At 56.8% G+C, this 18,692-nt stretch overlaps 1 protein-coding gene across 1 annotated transcript; it reads left to right on the plus strand.

Moving 5' to 3' along the window:
* The first annotated feature begins 4,648 nt into the window (after positions 1-4,648).
* Positions 4,649-18,348, plus strand: GABRA5 (gamma-aminobutyric acid type A receptor subunit alpha5). Its single transcript, XM_070400359.1, has 9 exons — positions 4,649-4,695; positions 9,421-9,539; positions 10,322-10,389; positions 10,516-10,736; positions 14,389-14,471; positions 15,000-15,146; positions 15,303-15,455; positions 16,163-16,368; positions 16,770-18,348. Exons 2-9 carry the CDS (start codon positions 9,473-9,475, stop codon positions 17,088-17,090), a joined length of 1,266 nt encoding a protein of 421 aa, XP_070256460.1. The 5' UTR covers positions 4,649-4,695; positions 9,421-9,472; the 3' UTR covers positions 17,091-18,348.
* The last annotated feature ends 344 nt before the right edge of the window (positions 18,349-18,692 follow it).

Raw genomic sequence — 18,692 nt, forward strand, 5'->3', positions numbered from 1 at the left:
CCCCACCACCACTTGTTGTTGACGGGTGTTTTCTGATCCAGAAACGGCCCTTTTTTTCCCAGCCAGTGGTTAGAGTGCTGACCTCTGCACCAGGAGGTCACAGTTGGATTCCCAGTGGGGCACATGCTGGGATTGGGGGCTCCGTCCGCAGTGCGGAGGCGGGGGCGGGGGGGGGGGGGGCTGCAGGAGGCAGCTGATCCATGGTTTTCTCTCACCAATGACGTTTCTCTTTTTCTCCCCCTTTCCCCCTCTCCCTTCCTCTCTGACGTCAGTAAAAATACATTAGAAAAAAAAAAAAAGAAAGAAATGGCCCTTTAGGAGCCCCTTCCATGTACGCTGCAATTAAGTAAGCGTTGAATTCTAACCTAATCTACTTGGGCTCTGCGTTTCCCTCCCGTCGCAAATGAATTGCAGATTCACTGGAGCCTGAGGTGTTGGTTTTTTTCTGAAGAGCAGAGGCGATGCAGACATTGGCGGGGGGGGGGGGGGGGGGGGGCGCTGTGGAGGATGCAGCAAGGACCAGGCCAGGTGAGGGAGGGGCCCCTAGGCCCCTCCCTTTTCTATCTCTGCCCCTAAAAGGGGGGGCCCTGTGGTTATTAGAGGGGGCCACTCCATAGCTCAGGGAACCAGGGAGACTGCCCCCCCCGGGCCCCACAGGACGCCTCCTATGTGAGGCCCCTCCACCAGGACCTACGCCATAGGCACCACACAGGGAGGCAGCTAAAAGGAGGAGACAGAGAGACACAAGCGCCCAGGGGAAAAAGGACCCAACAAGATGGAGACGCATGATTCACCAGGGGCCAGAGTTCAGAACAGTGGTCGTCAGGAGGCTCCGTGAACGTAGGAGAAGAGGGGGCTCGGGGAGGAATCGACAGTAGGTGAGATGACGCAGAGGAGTGAGTCAGAGGCCACCAGAGGTAGCAGAACACGCCCAATCAGAACCGCAAAGAGGGAGAAAAAAATAAAATAATCCCCCCAAAAATATGAGGATCATTTAAGGGGCCACTGGGACCACCACAGACGTAACAGCATTCACAGCACAGGGGTCGCAGAATGAAGAGAGAGAGCAAGGGATTGAGAACCCATTTGAAAAAAAAAAGTGAGTGAAAACTTTCCTCACCTGGTGAAAGAAAAAGGCACCCAAGCCCAGGAAGCCGGACAGGGAGCCCCAAACAGGGGAACCCAAGCCCCCCGGCCCCCAGCACACGTCCTAATCAAAACGCCAAAGGCCCGAGACAGAGAGAGAATCTTAAAAGCAGCAGGAGAAGAGGAGGTCGTAACCTGCCAGGGAGCCCCCCCGCCAGGTTTGTCAGCTGAAGAAGGGAGTGACGGAAAGCACGGACCCACCACCCAGCCCCTCTACCCAGCCAGGCTGTCATCCGGCACAGAAGGACAGCCGAGAGAAAGCCATGACAGGAGAGGTAAAACAGCTTCTGTAAGGAAGAAGGTGATCAAAACACCTGCACACCCAGCAATAACCAATTTAAACATGTGAAGGGGTCCAAAGCCCTGATCCAAAGACACCAGGGGCTGGGAGGGGGTGGCGAATGGATAAGAAAACAAGACCCAGACACCAGCCGTCTGCCTGCAGTTGGAGAGACACACAGACTCGAAGTAAAGGGATGGAAAAAGGTATTTTATGCAAATGGGGAAAGAGAAAAAAAAAGCTGGGGTAGCAATACTTAATGCCGGACAAAACAGACTGTCCAACAAAGGCTGTCCCAGGAGCCAGAGACGGACACAGGCACTGCAGTTCCGGGTGTTTATTTGAGGAAACAGGTTCATTCTCAGAAGGACATACACCTTCCTGTGTCCTCGCAGCTTTACGTACAAACAGCCGAGGTGTGGAGGCCGCCTGGCAGAAGACGGAGTGCAGAGACACCACGGAATACTACTTGGCCATTAAAAGAGAAAAAAAAAAAGAATGAAATCTTTCCATTTGGGGGACAGCGCAGGGGGAGCTCAGGGGTTTACGCAGAGAGAAATGAGCCAGAGAGATACAGGCAGACACTAGGTGATTTCACTTACGTGTGGAATCCAAAAAAATAAAATAAAATAAAAATAAATGCACCAACAAAACAGAAAAAAAAAAAAAACCCAAACACCTCAGAGATACAGAGGACGTTTTGATGGTTGGCAGATGGGAGGGGCGGTTTTGGGGGGGAAACTGGGTGAAAAAGATGAAGGGAGTCACACAACGTATTGATTTTCCATAACAGATGCCCCGTTAGGAAACCAGTCGCGCGGGGATGGAGACGCGCGGGCATCGCGCCTAATAACTTCGTGTCTCGCAGACGTGCCCCGCGTACCCATCAGGGCGGTCGCGTCTCCAGTTACATAAACGTGGCATCCCTGTGGTCAGACACCTGGAGCGAATGCACTGTTGCAGCTCACTTGTGGAGAAGTAACACTGTAAATATATATATTTAAAAAAAAAAATAGAAACCCCTGCGCCAGCAGTTAAGCCCCACAGACGACGACAGCGGTCGGGAAAGCCAAGCCAAGCGAAGGAAACTTCCGCGGGCAGAGGATCCCGTCCCCAAAGCAGGCCCCGCGGGGCCCTGCGCCCGCCCCTGAGCCCCGCGGCCCGCGCGCGCCTTTGGTGAGGGTCTGGCGTCCTCTGGCGGCGCCTCCGCAGCGGAGGAAGGTTCGTCGGCGGCGCCGCGGACCCACCGCGCGGGGTGCCACTTGGAAAGGTGAGGACGCGCGCGCGAGGGCGCGGGGGCCTCTGCAGCGCGCGGCCCGGGGCGCGGAGAGGAGCCGCAGGGGGGGACGGCGGGAGCGCGGGGCGCCCCGTAGATTCAGCCGGGGACCAGGTCGGCCGGGAGCCCCGGGCAAGTTCGCGCGGGCAGCACGGGGCGGTGACGCCGCACCGGCCTTCCGCAACCTGCCGGCCAGGAGACAGGACAGCGGCCAGAAGAGGACGAGGACGCGCCGTAGCCGACGGCTCGCGTCCCGGGGGTCGGCGCGCAGGGTAAGCCCCAGGCTCGCGGGGTGAGGATTGCGGGCGAGGCGGCGATGCCCGTTCAGCTCGCGCCCCTGTCCTCGGGGGCGCGGGAGCCGCGGACCCTGCAGAGTCCGCGAGGGGAGCTGGAGAGCAGGCGGCCAGGAGCGCAAACTTTCCCCCCCGGCGGCTGCGGGTGGGCAGGGGCGCACGGGGCAGCGCAGCCCTGCCGGACCGGGCACCTGGGCGCAGAGCCAACACCCGCTCGCCGCTGGGAACTGGGGCGCAGGGAACCCCGCCGCTGCCGTCACTGGCATCGCCCCCCTGGAGAGCCCCGCCAGCCGTGGGGCTGAGAGGCGCGCCGGGTGCCCGAGCGGCTGGCGGGGTGTCGCGTGCGGCTGCCCGCTGGAGGCCGGGGGACTCGGAGCCGCCGCCGCACCGCGCGCTCCTCGCCAAGGAGGGAGGCGCTGCCCGGCGCGGCGCGCCGTTTGGCTCGGCTCATCTCGGACCCGGGACCAGAGCGGGAAAGGTGTGGGAGAGACCGAACGAGGCGGGAGGTGCAGGGAGCCGGAGGCGCGCCGCTGCGCACGGGGCGGGAGGCCGGGTGGCCGAGGCTGCGGCTCCGCAGTGGCGCCCCGCTCTCCCCGCGAGCCCCCGAGACGGTGCGGGGACTGGGGGAGCGCAGCCTTTTTCTTTGAGGGCGGAGGGGCAGCTCGAGGCGCCGCCCAGGATGGTCCGCACGCAGCGCCCCGTGCTCGCTGCGGGGACTCCAGCCCGGGTCAGGAGACAGCCTCCCTCTTCCCCCCCGCCCCGCCCCCCGCTCGTCCACCGCCTGGAACCCGGGCGCCCTGCCCTTCTGGGCACGAGGGGCTTCGCTTGTGTCTGAGGTCGAGGAACCTGTTGTGTGGTTCGCACATCCCGAGCTGCCCTGGGAACCCGAGGGGGGCTGCGCGCGCCCCCGACCCTATGCGCAGAGGCTGGGAGATGGGCGCCTCCTTCGCTCGGTGTTTACTTGCAGCGCCCGAGGGACCGCCTGCCTGGATTTCAGATGCGTGTCTGACAGCCCAGCACAGACCCCGAGCGACACCCCCTCCCCCCGCAATACTCGGGGCGCCGTGAAGTTCTTTCCTCCTTGGGGACCGACTGACAGGGGGCCGCCTCCCTGACCTGCAGTTGGGTTTTATCCCGGCCCTGGAAGACTGGTTTCCTAAACGTGCCTTTTGTTTTTTTTTTCTTCTCCTTTTCCCTCTTTCACAGACTCTCTCTCCCCACCTGGTGGGACCAGGCGTCGTCTGCTGCCCTTGATTCCAGAAAGGTAAGCACCAGCGCACGTGGCTCGCACAGCACAAACCAGCTCCATCCCGTCCAGCACTGAGGACGGGAGAGCGGGGGGCCAGCTGGTAACACGCTAAAGAGGTGACACAAAGTCCTAGAGACGCGGAAGCTGAGGCTGGGGGGAGGAGGCCGCCGCGCTGTCGATGGACACGAGGCCGGACGGGCATTTCTCTTGATGCCCAACGTGAGCCGGCTGCCCTCTGGGTCAGTCGTGTGTGTGTGTTAGGAGCAGGAGCTGATTCCAGGAGCTGGAGCAGGAAACGTGGGTGTTCACGGGGTGTCCTCTCTTTGTCCCTCCCAGCTTGAGGCTGCGGTGGGCGCTGTGGCCCTCCGTCCGCCAAGATGGCCCTTAAGATGCCCATGCTCAAGACCCTGCTGGTCTTCTACCTGTTCCTGAACTTGGACTTCCGCCGCGGGTAAGTGCTGCTCTGTGCTCCCCCCTTCAGGGGTTCTGGGGGCGCCCGCGCCTTTCAGAGACGCGGCCCAGTGGCGTCTGCTCACCCCCTTCGCCGCCCGCACCCTCCTTGGCGGCAAACACACAAAAGCCTCCTTGCCCATCCCCACCCCAGCTGGCCACCAGGGTGTCCCCCCCGTGTTTCCCGAGGGAACATGTGTGTGTAAGTGAAAACGCACCCCACGTACAGGTCTCCCCGTGGACACGTAGGGTCGTTAGGTTGTTTGCTGACAGACGGCACCCGTGTCGTGCGATGTCAGGGACACGCACACCCGTGCGTCTCACTGCTGAGAGTCGGCGGAGCGGACGATGGTGCATCTGCCCTCTGCAGCGACGGGAGGCAGCTATTACGGTCCCTGGTGCATGCGGGTCTGAAATGGGAGGTAATGGGCCCAGGGCCGCAGCCATTAGCAGCGACAATGCTTTCTTTCTCCTCTAATTTGGTGGCTTCCTGAGGTCATCCGAGCCACGGAGTGGTGGCTGTTGGTTTCTGGAAGCTTCCACGGAACGGCGGTACATTGCCCTCCCGTTTCCCCAGAGAACCCGGGGTTCGGGACCCTTAATACCCTGCAGGGAGAGGTCAGAGCGCCCGCCCATCCGGAAACAAACCTCCTGTGTGTGCACACGCACATGAACGCGTGAGCCACAGACTAATGTATAAAAACGGGGCGGGGGGGGGGGGGGGGAATATCCTTAATCCCACCACCCAGCAGCCAGCATCCTTCCTATTTCCGTGTGTTTTCCTCCCTCTTGCTTCTCTGCATATTTTTATGCATATTTATGTATGCAACAGGGATCCTACTTCACCTTCAATTTGGCGCGATGATTTTTTTCCCCGAGCCTAATGCTTTGTTATTATAAACTCCTCGAAATGTATGATTTACACATGGGTGGCTGTTATGAAAAGGCACGACTGCTTGCTCATCTCCAATTCAGTTTCTCATCCGCTGTCATACATTTCCCCACAATGAACACCTCGGGCTCAGACGGCCGTGGTAAGTGGAGTTTCATATCCCGTCCTCGCCGCGTTTTCAGCGCCAGAGCCTGTCCTGTCCAGGGAGGGGCATCTAGCAAAGCAGGGAGCCGGGTTTCACACCCCTGAGCCTGGGGCGGGGGGTCCTTCAGCCCCCACCAAAGAGACGTCTTCACCTCTGGGCACAGAAGCCCCTGCAGATGTCTTGTCTTTGATACGGCTCCTCTCACTTGCTTCTTCCTCGAAAGGGACTTAGGAATAGTTTTGTTGTCCTGGTTGGCCTGGCTCAGTGGCTGAGCGTTGACCCATGAACCAGGAGGTCAGGGTTCGATTCCCGCTCAGGGCACACGCCAGGGTTGCGGGCTCAGTCCCCACTGGGGGCCGTGCAGGAGGCAGCCGATCCATGATTCTCTCTCATCATTGATTGTTTCTCTCTCCCTCTCCCTTCCTCTCTGAAATCAATAATAATAATTAAAAAAAGAATAGCTCAGTGGTTAGAACATGGGCCTGAGCACCAAAGGGTCTTGGGTTCGAGTCCCAGTGAAGGGGCCACGCACCCGGGTTGCAGGTTCGTTCCCAGCCCCGGTCCGGGCACGTGCGGGAGGCGACCAATCAACATGTCTCTCTCACATCGACATTTCCCTCTCTCTTTCCCTCTCTCTCTAAAAAAATCAATGGGAAAATATCCTCGGTTGAGGGTTAACAAAAACAGAGAAACACACACACGGGCCGTGTACCAGGCAGCACAATACCACAGAGGAGGGACCGAGGCTCCGGCCATTCACTGGGAACCCTATTGTAGTTGCAGTCATTGCACCGTGGTTTTCAGAGCCGAAGGGCAAAGCCGTGACAAATGAAACCCAGGAGCACTTCATTCTCAGCCTTCACAACAACAAAGTCAGGGGATGTCTGTCTCAGGGGCCCTGGCGAGGATTTGGGGGTGGCGCCTGGGCGTCCCGTGGAGAGAGAGGCCTAGCAGGGCCGCTGGCTCCCTGCTGCCACACTGGCCGAGGCACCAAAAGATTCACTTAACCCACCTGACCCCCGGCTCCCCCGTCTCCGAGTGGGGCTCCTGGCAGATCCCACGTCACAGGCAGGTGGAGGGTACTTGGGCGCAGGCCGAGGAAACGCTGAGTGGAGGCCTGGGAGGGAGGGAGCGAGGGAGGGAGGGAGGGAGCGAGAGGCACTAGTACAGCCAGCCGCCCCGGGGGTGTTACTAGACCTGGGGGTGAGGGCAGGGGAGGCTGATACGAGGAATCGTCTGAGGGGCCATGGGGAAGGGGAAGGGTCAGTCCTGAAGGACATTCATTTGTGGGTCAACAAAACAATGACCAGGGAATGGTTTGTTTGTTTGTATTTAATCCTCACCCTACGATAGATATTTTTCCCTTAATTATCAGAGAGATGGGAGGGGAGGGAGGAAAGAGAGAAAGAGAGAGAGAGAGAGAGCCATCGATTGGCTGCCTCCTGCACGTGCCCCAGCTCGGGCCAGCGATGGAGCCTGCAGCAGGGGTACGTGCCCTCGCTGGGGAATCGAACCCGGGACCCTTCCGTCCACAGGCCGACGCTCTGTCCACTGAGCCACACCGGCCAGGGCCCTCTTACATCGTGTTGTTGAACACGGTGGGCTTGAGAGGTGTGTCATGGACACTCTGAGGACAGAGCTCGCAAACCCGTGCCCTTTCGAGGTGCTCACTTAATGAGTTTAAAGTAACAAACGAGTCGACCGGAGGTCCATTTCTCAGAAGTAATTAAATACTCGGGGGGAGAGAGGACGCAGCCAGAAATGCCACTTAGGGAGACAGATCAGCCGCCGCTTACAGCCAGTCCGGCCACGTTCCCCCGAGTAAGTGAGCGCGAACCCGGGCCGCCATGGCCGTTATTGATCCCAATTATGTAAATCAGACATGGCTGTCCGCGGAGGCAGAGAGAACATCGCCGAGAAACGCGTCCCTAATTGTGTCCGCGGCTCCGTTCCTGGTAGGACGAGGCTCAAAAGATGTGGTTTGTCGTTTTTTTCCCCCAGAAACGAGGACATCACGGCTGAACGTGCCCCCTTTAAAAACACTGTCATAAGCCCTGGCTGGTGCCGCTCAGTGGTTAGGGCGCCGGCCCTCACTCCCAGAGGCCGTGGGTCTGATTCCTGGTCAAGGGCAGGTGCCGCGGGTGCAGGTTCGATCCCTGGCCCTGGTGGGGGCACACGCTCTGCTTTCTGTGACCGGGGAGGGCCCTTCCTCTCCATACCTGTGACACGGTGTTTGTGATTTGTTGTTAACCCTCACCAGAGGATATTTTACCATTGATTTTTTTTTTTTTTAGAGAGAGAGTGGAAGGGAGGGGGAGATGATAGATAGATAGATGGATAGATAGATAGATGATAGATAGAGAGATAGAGAGATAGAGAGATAGATAGATGGATAGATAGATAGATAGATGATAGATAGATAGATAGATAGATAGAGAGATAGATAGAGAGATAGAGAGATAGATAGATAGATGATAGATAGATAGATAGATAGAGAGATAGAGAGATAGAGAGATAGATAGAGAGATAGAGAGATAGATAGATAGATGGATAGAGAGAGAGAGAGAGAGAGAGAGAGAGACATCCATTGATTGCCTCCCAAACTCACCTTGACCAGGGCAGGGAATGACTCTACCACTAGGCAGGTGCCGTTGACCGGAATCGAACCCGGGACCCTTCAGTCTGTGGGTCAGTGTGCTATCTACTGAGCCAAACCAGCTAGGGCTCCTTTTCTTTTTAATTTATTGGAGAGAGAGAGAGAGAGAGAGAGAGAGAGAGAGAGAGAAGAGAAACATCGACTTGCTTTTCCACTTGTTGGTTGATTCCTCTATGTGCCCCAACTGGGAGTCAAATGGGTGCCTCTTGCCTCCTGGGTCCGGCCTCGACCCCCAGCCGGGCGCACTTAGAGCTCTGAGAAGGTGAGTCGCAGAGGAGAAAGCTGCCTCGGTGGGCCTCGCACCAATGGGACTGAATGTTAGCTTTTTAGAGCTTCACGCGGCTGCATCTCAACGGGGGTGTGGCAGGGAGACCCACAGAACTGCCACCCTCCTCGATGGGAAGGGAATTGATCTGTTCAGAGGCGACGGGTGACAGGGGCCCGCGTCCAGGACAGGGAGGAGCAGGCAGGCGCACATGGGTTCCGCCCAGCACCCGTCCCGGACGCTGCCGTCAGCTCTCGGCCAGTCCTCCCAGAGAAAGTAGAGCCAGCAGAGCCGGGACCCCGCGGCCAGCCCTTAGGAGGTTCCGGGGTTCCGCTGTCCCCCCAGCTGCCGAGGGCTGACTCCTTGGGGCCCACAGCTGGCTCTCAGCTCCTCTTAAAGTGTTGGTGATCCTCACCTGAGGGTACTTTCTCCATTGCTTTTCAGAGAGGGGAAGGGAGGGAGGGACAGACAGCGAGCGAGTGAGCGAGAGAGAGAGAAACACAATTGATGTGAGAGAGAGAGAGACAAACATCCATGAGGAGAGAGAATCGTGGATCGGCTGCCCCCTGCACGCCCCCTACTGGGGATCAAGCCCGCAACCCGGGCACGTGCCCCGACCCGGGAATCGAGCCGCGACCTCCTGGTTCCTAGATCAAGGCTCAGCCACTGAGCCACACCGGCCGGGCAGTAAAAATAATTTTTAAAAAAAGAAGAAAGAAAGAAATCATGAGCAGGAGCCGGAACCCGTTTGTGTCTCTGTTCCCAAAGCTTTCTGCAGAAGCCACCCAGCCCCGAAGAGGAGCCGGAGGACAACATCACCATGTACACCCGCATCCTGGACGGGCTCCTGGAGGGCTACGACAAGAGGCTGCGGCCCGGGTTCGGAGGTGAGCGCGGGGTTCCCAGCGCGGGGCACACGCCCACAGGGGGGCAGTTTGGTGTTTAAGGGGGGCAGCTCGAGAACGCGTCATTCACCGTGAATGTTTTGCATTTCTTAAGGTTCTAGGGGCCCCATAGGCCAGTGATGGCAAACCTTTGGAGCTCGGTGTGTCAGCATTTTGAAAAACCCTAACTTAACTCTGGTGCCGTGTCACATATAGAATTCTTTTGATCTTTGCAACCATAGTCAAACAAAGATTTATATCTTTGATATTTATTTTTATAGATTTAAATGCCATTGAACCAAGAAAAATCAACCCAAAAAATGAGTTCGCGTGTCCCCTCTGACACGCGTGTCATAGGTTCGCCATCACTGCCACAGACAGTCTGTACATATATATGGTGACATATTTATGCATTTCAGCTCTCTAATAAATGTTCTGAAACTTTATTTGCTATTTTTCCTATCCCTTCACATTATTATTATTATTTAACAATTCCTAGTGAGTCCTTCCTCAGTCCGTCCACTGTCCTTTCGCCCTTTTGCTTTTCTCTCTCGTGGACGCCATGTTCTTTGGCAGCTTGTTTAGACCGAGTTCATGGCCTCTGAGGCTTCCTCCACATGAACGGGAGCTCAGTTTGTGGATGAGAAGAACTCCGTGTGGGGAGGGCGGGCATCAGGATGTTAGAGATGCTCAGGGGGGCGTGGCCGAGCGAGGTGGGGCGCCCTGGGCTGGACGGAGGACTGGACCCCTGGTGGCGGTCGCTCAGGCACCTGCGTCTGTTTCAGAGTGGACCACCGTGGTGAACACCGACATCCTGGTGACCAGCATCGGCCCGGTGTCCGACACGCAGATGGTAGGTGCGGGGCGGGCCCCCCGCCAGGTCCCAGGGGATAAACACAAAGATCTGGGGAGGGGGCTCCTCGAGCTGTGACCTCACCCATGTCCCCCCTCTCTCCCCCATCCCCCGGCTCTGCCATAGGAATACACCATCGACGTATTCTTCCGCCAAAGCTGGAATGATGAGCGGCTGCAGTTCAAGGGGCCCATACATAGCCTGTCGCTCAACAACCTGATGGCCGGCAAGATCTGGACCCCGGACACCTACTTCCACAACAGCAAGAAGTCCGTGGTGCACAACACGACCACGCCCAACAAGCTGCTGCGGCTGGAGTCGGACGGGACCCTGCTCTACACCATGCGGTGAGCCCGTCCGCCCGTCCTTCCGTCCGTCCACGGGAGGGTGCGGGGAGGGGGGTGTGGGGCTGGGGTGGAGCGTGCAGGGTCCTCAGGGAGGGATCACAAGAGGAGGGCAAGGGGGGCAGTGCAGGTGCAGCAGGAATTATAACGGGGGCTTATCACGGGCAGCGCAGGATGGGGATGGAGACATCACAGAGGAGGGATACGGGGTGCAGCGTGGGGTGGGCAGGGGGCCGGGGCACAGGGCAGAGGGGCAATGGGGGGACAGGGTCACCTTAGAGCAGTGGTTCCCAACCTTGCTTTGGCCACGCCCCACCTAAGCCTCTCTACCATCCTGATGCTCCCCTCCCCCGACATAGAATTCTTATTATTCCCAAAGTGAGCTCCTGTTCACACGGAGGGAGCCTCAAAGGCCACGAACTTGGCCTAAACGAGCTTCCAAAGGGTTCTATGAGGCCCCTAGAACCATAAGAAATGCAAAACATTCATGGCTAATAACTTATTCTCGAATTGCCCCCCTTAAAACTCAAACTGCCCCCGTGTGGGGCGTGTGCCCCATGCTGGGAACCACTGGTCTAGACAGAGGAGGCTCCAGGCACTGCCTGGGTAGAACCTGGGCCCGGTCCTTCATCCCTGTAGCTGGTTTTGCGGGGGTTTGGGGGGGTGGGGGGGTAGAATTTTTGGTCGTGTTTACGGGGCTTTAGCTGGGACGTCAGCACCATGGACAGAGGCACAAGGTGTTATTCCTTGGATGGCCACAGGAGGGCAGCAGAGGGTCGTTTTGCGCCGTGATGTGCTGACAGCGTCCTTCCAAGTCTCCTGTAAGAAGTATATGGATCCGTAGTCGTGTGCCGTATAATGAGTCACTTACTTGAAGGACAGTGCATATATGTTCTACATGTTTTATTCCTGCGTAGGATCTAAAATAAATTATCCGTAAGCCGCCGGAAGTTTGTAAGTAGGCACTGGGCGTGCACACCAGTGTCTAGTTAAAAACAGCACCAACAGCCCTAGCCGGTTTGGTTCAGTGGATAGAGCATCGGCCTGCAGACCAAAGGGTCCCAGGTTCGATTCCGGTCCAAGGAACATACCTCGGTTGCAGGCTCCTCCCCGGCCCAGGCCCTGGTCGGGGCACTTGCAGGAGGCAACCAATGGATGTGTTTCTCTCACATCGCTATTTCTCTCTCTTTCCCTCTCTCTTCCATTCTCTCTAAATCAATGGAAAAATATCCTCGGGTGAGGATTAACAAAAAAAAAATTATAATAAAAGGAATTCATAGTTTGTTATTTTTTTTAAAAAAAAAAAAAACAGGGCACCAACAGATATGTCAGGCAGGGGGGCTGGAACACGGTTAAAGGGCACCCTGCCCAGCAGTGCCCCGGGCCTCCTTTGCAGGGCTGGGCAGGGGAGAGGTGCAGAACCCAGCTCTGCCCATTTTGTGTGGTTTTCTAGCTGGAATTTCTGGTGCTGATCCCATGGCAGTTTCAGTTTCACTGCCACGAAAACCCCGGGTAGTAGGGGGCGACCACGTGCCTGAGGGGACCTGCCAAGTAGGAGGAGAGGTTTTCCTTGGGGAGCTGGGGAGCTGGGAGGCGGTGACCAGATCCCCCCTTTCCTCCACACCCTCCGAAGGGGCAGCTCTGGGGTCAGTGCCCGTGAGTGTCCTGAGTCCTGGGTGGGAGGGAAGTCTCTCTATCAGAGACAACGAGGCAGGCAAGCATCTGTCCTCCCGTCGGACCTGGCTCCGTCTGGTTTGGAAGCAGAACCAGGGATTTCCGCCTGGAGCTTCAGCACCGCGGACAGAGACACAAAGTGCTATTCCTCAAAACGGCCACAGGAGGGTAGCAGAGGATCATGTTTGCGCAGGAACTGGCTGAGCGCGTCCTTTAAGTTCTAGCGTAATGAGCAGAGAGCTCCATATAGGTGTCCAATATAATCAGCAACTTGCTTGAAGGACATTATACACGTTTTATTCTGGGGTAGTATTTGAAATTAATCGTCCATATGTAACTAGAAGTTTTTAACTAGGAACTAGTACGTTTGTGAGTATATACACATATGAGCATCTATATCTTTATCTTTTTCTGTATCTATATTCATCTCCATACATGCACACACCAGTGTCTGGGTAAATATGGCACCGAGAGATATATTTACTAAATCTTGCTTTCTTCCTGTGTTTGTTTGGTTTTTTTTGTTAATCCTCACCTGAGGATATTTTTTCTATTGATTTTTAGAGAGAATGGAAGAGAGAGGGAGAGACAGAGAGAAACATCCATGTGAGAGAAACACATCGATTGGTTGCCTCCTATAGGAGCCCTGACCAAGGTCGGGGCCAGGGAGGAGCCTGCAAGCAAGGCACATGCCCTTGATGGGAATCGAACCCGGGACACGGGTTGATGCTCTATCCACTGAGCCAAACTGGCTAGGGATGGCCCTTCTTTTAAAAACTTAAAAATTGATTTCAGAGGGTAAGGTCAAGGGGGAGAGAGATAGAAACATCAATGATGAGAGAGTTGTTGATCAGCTGCCTCCTGCACGCCCCCATACAAACCCACAACCCAGGCATGTGCCCTTGACCAGAATCGAACCCGGGACCCTTCAGTCCACAAGCAGACGCTCTATGCACTGAACCAAACCAGCTAGGGGTTTGCTGTTTTTTAATTCATTCCAATTCAGTACAGTCTATGTTTCTCAATGTGAAAGCTGGTAATATGTGCAATTCTCCAGAATGGCCACAGGAGGGCAGCAGAGGATCATTTATGCGCAGGACTCCGCTGACAGCCGGTATTAAGTTCTGGTATGATAGTCTGTAGTCCAGCGGTTCTCAACCTGTGGGTCGCGACCCCTTTGGGGATGGAACGACCCTTTCACAAGGGTCGCCTAAGGCCATCGGAAAACACATATATAATTACATGTTGTTTTTGCGATTCATCGCTATGCTTTAATGATGTTCCATTTGTAACAATGAAAATACATCCTGCATATCAGATATTTCCATGACGACTCATAACAGTAGCTACATTACAGTTACGAAGTAGCCACGAAAATAATTTTATGGTCAGGGGTCACCACCACATGAGGAGCTGTATTAAAGGGTCGCGGCGTTAGGAAGGTGGAGAACCACTGCAGTGTAGTCCCACGCAGGTGTCCAGTAGAATCAGTCACTTACTTGAAGGGAATTGTCTACGTGTTACACGTGTTTGGGTAACATTTGGAGCAAATTATCCACACGTAACTAGACGTTTTTAACTGGGTCCTAGTGTGTGTATGTGAGTACACCGCGGACAGAGACACAGGGTGTTATTCCTCCAAACGGCCACAGGAGGGCAGCAAAGGATCGTGTTTGCGCGGGAATTGGCTGAGCGCGGCCTGAGTTCTAGCCTAAGAAGCAGATAGCTCCCTATAGGTGCGCAGTACAATCGGTAACTTGCGTGAAGGACGTCATAGGCGTGTTCTGCACGTCTTACGCTGGGGCAGTACTTGAAATGCATTATCCATGTGTAGCCAGAAGCGTTTGGTCTATAGAGGAGTCTCTCCGTCAGAGACAACGAGGTAGGCAAGCACCCGTCCTCCAGGCCGACTTCGCTGGGTCCCCAGGGCGGGGGGCGCGCAGGGGGCCGGCGACCCGTGACTCTCCCTCTTCTGTTGCAGCCTGACCATCTCTGCCGACTGCCCCATGCAGCTCTACGACTTCCCCATGGACGAGCACACGTGCTCCCTGCAGTTCGGAAGCTGTGAGTGCTCCTTGTCCCTTGTGTTTTTATGGGTTTCAGAGAGAAAGGGATGGGGACGGGGGTCCTAAAGGGGGTGGGTTGGGAGTGACAGGCCTGTGTCGCGTCCCGCTGTCAAACACGTTCCATCCGATCGCCATCACTGCGTTGGGTGCTTGTGGACAAATGAGGACGATCGCTCACCAGCACCCCCACTCGCAGTGGAGAGAGAGGCTTGGGGGCCTGGCGCCCAGCAAACTGAGCCTGCAGGGCACAGGGCCAGCCTGCTCACCCCCAGCGACCCCCCCCACACACACACAGGGACCCCTGCCGGGCAGACACGCTCCCAGGTCAGCACACCGTCCAGGCACAGACTCCAGGGAGAGCCCTCCCGGGCCCCCCTCCCACGAAACGGGTGCTCAGCCGGCCATCAGGAGAGCAGACGGGCTGGGGTGGACTCGGGCTTCCTACCGTCTCTCTGGCTCCTTCGGACGGGCCCGTGTCAGGTGACACCCTGTTTATGCCGCTCTCCTTGCCTCCCCCCCACCCCAGACGCCTACACCAACGAGGAAATCGCCTACGTGTGGCTCGAAACGAACGCCACCCACGGGCTGGATGTGGCTGAGGACGGCTCCCGGCTGAACCAGTACTACCTGACAGGGTTTGAGACACACTCGGCCAACTGCTCCACCACCGTAGGTGAGTCCCGGCGTGCCGGACGCCACGCTCGAACCTTACAAACAAACACTCGTCCGAGGGGGCAGGCCTGGGGGCACAGGACACGCCCTGGGGGCCCGGGGGTGGGGGTGGGGGGGCGCGGGTCCTGGGCGCTGACGGCTCATCTCTTGTGCGCAGGCAATTTCACCGTCCTGACCGCGGACTTCCACCTGAAGCGGAAGCTGGGCTACTTCCTCATCCAGACCTACCTGCCCTGCATCATGACCGTCATCCTGTCCCAGGTGTCCTTCTGGGTGAACCGGGAGTCCGTGCCCGCGCGCACCGTGTTCGGTGAGTCGGCCTGGGCCCCCGACCCGCTCCTGCCACCCTGCCAGGCAGTCGCCACGACTGCCGCGGTTTCTGTTCTGTGATCGGAGGCCAAAGGCCCCGGTCGGGGAGATGGGGGGTTAGGATTGTGGTGTAGGATTGGGGTATAGGATTGGGGTCTAGGGTTGGGGTGTTGGGTTTGGGTGCCGGGTTGGGGTGTAGGATTAGAGGATAAGGTTGGGGTGTTGGGTTGGGGTGCCGGGTTGGGGTGCCGGGTTGGGGTGTAGGATTGGAGGATAGGGCTGGGGTGTTGGGTTTGGGTGCCGGGTTGGGGTGCCGGGTTGGGGTGTTGGGTTGGGGTGCCGGGTTGGGGTGTAGGATTGGAGGATAGGGCTGGGGTGTTGGGTTTGGGTGCCGGGTTGGGGTGCCGGGTTGGGGTGCAGGGTTGGGGTGCTGGGTTGCTCTCTGAGCCAGAGTTGATTCCGTGTGAGCAGGGCAGGGCTCCAGGGAGCCGCGGGCACCCGAGGAGAAAAGGGTAACGGGATAACCAAAGGTCCCGGGTTCGATTCCGGCCAAGGGCACGGACCTCGGTGGCAGGCTCCTCCCCGGCCCGGGCCCTGGTCGGGGCGTGTGCGGGAGGCGACCGATGGATGTGTTTCTCTGACATCGATGTGCCGCGTGGGGTCTGGGTGCTGGCCCTGATCCCTGTGTCCGCTTCCCGCTCCCTCCAGGCGTGACCACGGTGCTGACCATAACCACCCTCAGCATCAGCGCCCGGAACATGCTGCCGAAGGTGTCCTACGCCACCTCCATGGACTGGTTCATCGCCGTGTGCTACGGCTTCGTCTTCTCGGCGCTCATCGAGTTCGCCACCGTCAACTACTTCACCAAGAGGAGCTGGGCCTGGGACGGCCAGGGCAACGCGGGCAGAAACAGGGTACCGATCCGTTCCTCCTTCCTCTCTTCTTCCAGGTTCTCCTTAAAAAAAACTATATGTATACACACACACACACACACACACACACACACACGCATATATATATTGATTTCAGAGAGGAAGGGAGAGAGAGAGAGAAACATCAATGATGAGAGAGAACCATGGACCAGCTGCCTCCTACACGTCCCCCACTGGGGATGGAGCCCACAACCCGGGCCTGTGCCCCGACTGGGAATCAACCGTGACCTCCTGGTTCATAGGTCAATGCTCAGCCACTGAGCCACACCAGCCGGGCTATCTATCTATCTATCTATCATCTATCATCTATCCATCCATCCATCCATCCACCCATCCATCCCCCTGCCAACGGCACGCCCTCACACTCTTATTCTCCTTTGCAGAGACGGGGACGCCGCCAGGGCCGGAGAAGCCTGTATGCCGCGAGGAGGAGGAGAAGGGCCCACTCGCCCAGCATCCCCCAGGGCGAGCACATCCCCATGGGGCCGATCGGACGGGTGCCCGCCCACCTGGCGTCGATCCCCGAGTCCCGGGAGGAGGCCGCCACCTCGTCCCCGGTCAACGTGCCCATCTCTTCCGATGACGAGCAGGAAGCGAAGACTTACAACAGCGTCAGCCAGATCGACAAGGTGTCCCGCATCCTCTTCCCGCTCCTGTTCGCCCTGTTCAACGCCGTTTACTGGTGGACATATCTGTCCAAGTAAATGGAGTTGTAGGGGCTCCACCCCCCTCAGTCAGCCTCCCCCCCCCCGCCCCCGCCCCCCAAAAGTCAGCCTCTTCACTCTCAAACCCGAGAGCCATAGATTCCGAGGAATGGTTCCCCCAGAAGGGCTAATCTTAGAGGGATTTTCCATCCTAGGATACCATCTTTCAGGAAATTCTTGCATGTTTAATAATGCGTACGAATATGATTGCCTTGATGTTTCTACGTGCCGCGTCAGATGTTTCGAAGATGTCACATTGATACACGAAACGAAGATCTTTCAAGAAAGCCAGAACGGCTCTGACACACGTAGAACCTGACACTGATAGTTTACAAGCAAGAAAGGTCTATTTGTTCCCTACTCCAAGGGTCACCTGACAATGCAACTTTTTATATGTCCCACCGCATTTCATACAAAAATTTCTGGCAAAAAACTATTTTAGGGACCTGCTCACGGTTGTTACTTGACCAAAATTCTTGCAAAAAAAAAAATCAGAGATCACCAAGAGCACATTTTTTTTTTTCTGTTTCAGTCCAAAGGAAACCGTGAGCATTCATGTACAAAAACGAATTGCCTTTGCTCAATCTTACTATTCGGAAATTTAAAAAGTCCCGCATGACTTCACTTTACTAAATAGAATAGGCAAATATTTACGCAAATTAGATTCACAGATAAACCATTGCCCCCCCCCCCCGGGGGGGAAAACAAATTAACTGCCAAAAAAAAATAATTATTTTTTGGGGGGAGAATAAAGGGGAATGAACATATCCCCTCTTCTCCTGCCACTGCCCCTACTGATTGGACCCTGAGAACGACAGAAAAGATGTTACAACAGAAAGAGGTGTGACGACAGTTTGGCCTCTGGCCCGTGCGTTCGCTGTCTCGATCTGACCACGCCTCGCTGCTACCACCGTGTGTAACGCTTCTGTGGTGAAAACCCGTAACTGAACCCTTCAGCCTTTGACTCCCTTGTGCGCGCCTTCTACTTGACGTACTGCTGCTCTGTTAGCTTTTGTATGCAAGCCTTCGATGCTCACCCATCCCCACACGCACCGATGTTAGGGCTCCATGTCATATTTTGGGGGGAAAACACACACCCACTTCCTATCTTGGTGGACTCACCTCCTTCCCGAACAGGACCCAAGGGCGGCCCCCGTGACATCGCGTGGGTGGGCACTGGCAATACCAGGGGGCTCCTTCGGGAGCAATTGATCGACCGCTGTGCTGTACACCTGACTCTCATGTAAAATAATGTAAATATCAGCCATCACTAAGAAATAAAGTTTGAAAAGCAGAGAAAGTGGCCCTGGCTGGTCCCTCGGTTGGTCGGCGCGTCGTCCCCGATACAACAAGGTTTCCGGTCCCTTCCGCACGACTTCTCATGGGAGGTCGGGACGTGGTTTTCGAACGGCCGCCCGGAATAGGGGTGGCGTTGGCGGGCCCGGGTCCCGCTGTGCCCGCACTCACATCTCGGTCCCGGGAGAGGATGGGGCCCTGCGTGTCACGGAGCCATGATAGTCCCGACAAGTTCTCGGCTTCGTTACAGAATTCCCGCCCCCCCCCCGGCCCCCCTCGCCCCCACTGCCCCCCAAGCTCTGCCTC

The sequence above is a fragment of the Myotis yumanensis genome, unplaced genomic scaffold, assembly GCF_028538775.1.
Source record: "Myotis yumanensis isolate MYYU_CA2020_CCGP unplaced genomic scaffold, mMyoYum1.0.hap1 SCAF_20, whole genome shotgun sequence".
Classification (NCBI taxonomy): domain Eukaryota; kingdom Metazoa; phylum Chordata; class Mammalia; order Chiroptera; family Vespertilionidae; genus Myotis; species Myotis yumanensis.

Excerpts from the sequence above, each read along its gene's own strand:
- GABRA5 (XM_070400359.1), top strand. The coding sequence starts at position 9,473 with ATGTACACCCGCATCCTGGACGGGCTCCTGGAGGGCTACGACAAGAGG. Across the intron at positions 9,540-10,321 it reads GCTGCGGCCCGGGTTCGGAG|AGTGGACCACCGTGGTGAAC; the intron begins GTGAGCGCGGGG and ends CGTCTGTTTCAG. Across the intron at positions 15,456-16,162 it reads GCCCGCGCGCACCGTGTTCG|GCGTGACCACGGTGCTGACC; the intron begins GTGAGTCGGCCT and ends CGCTCCCTCCAG.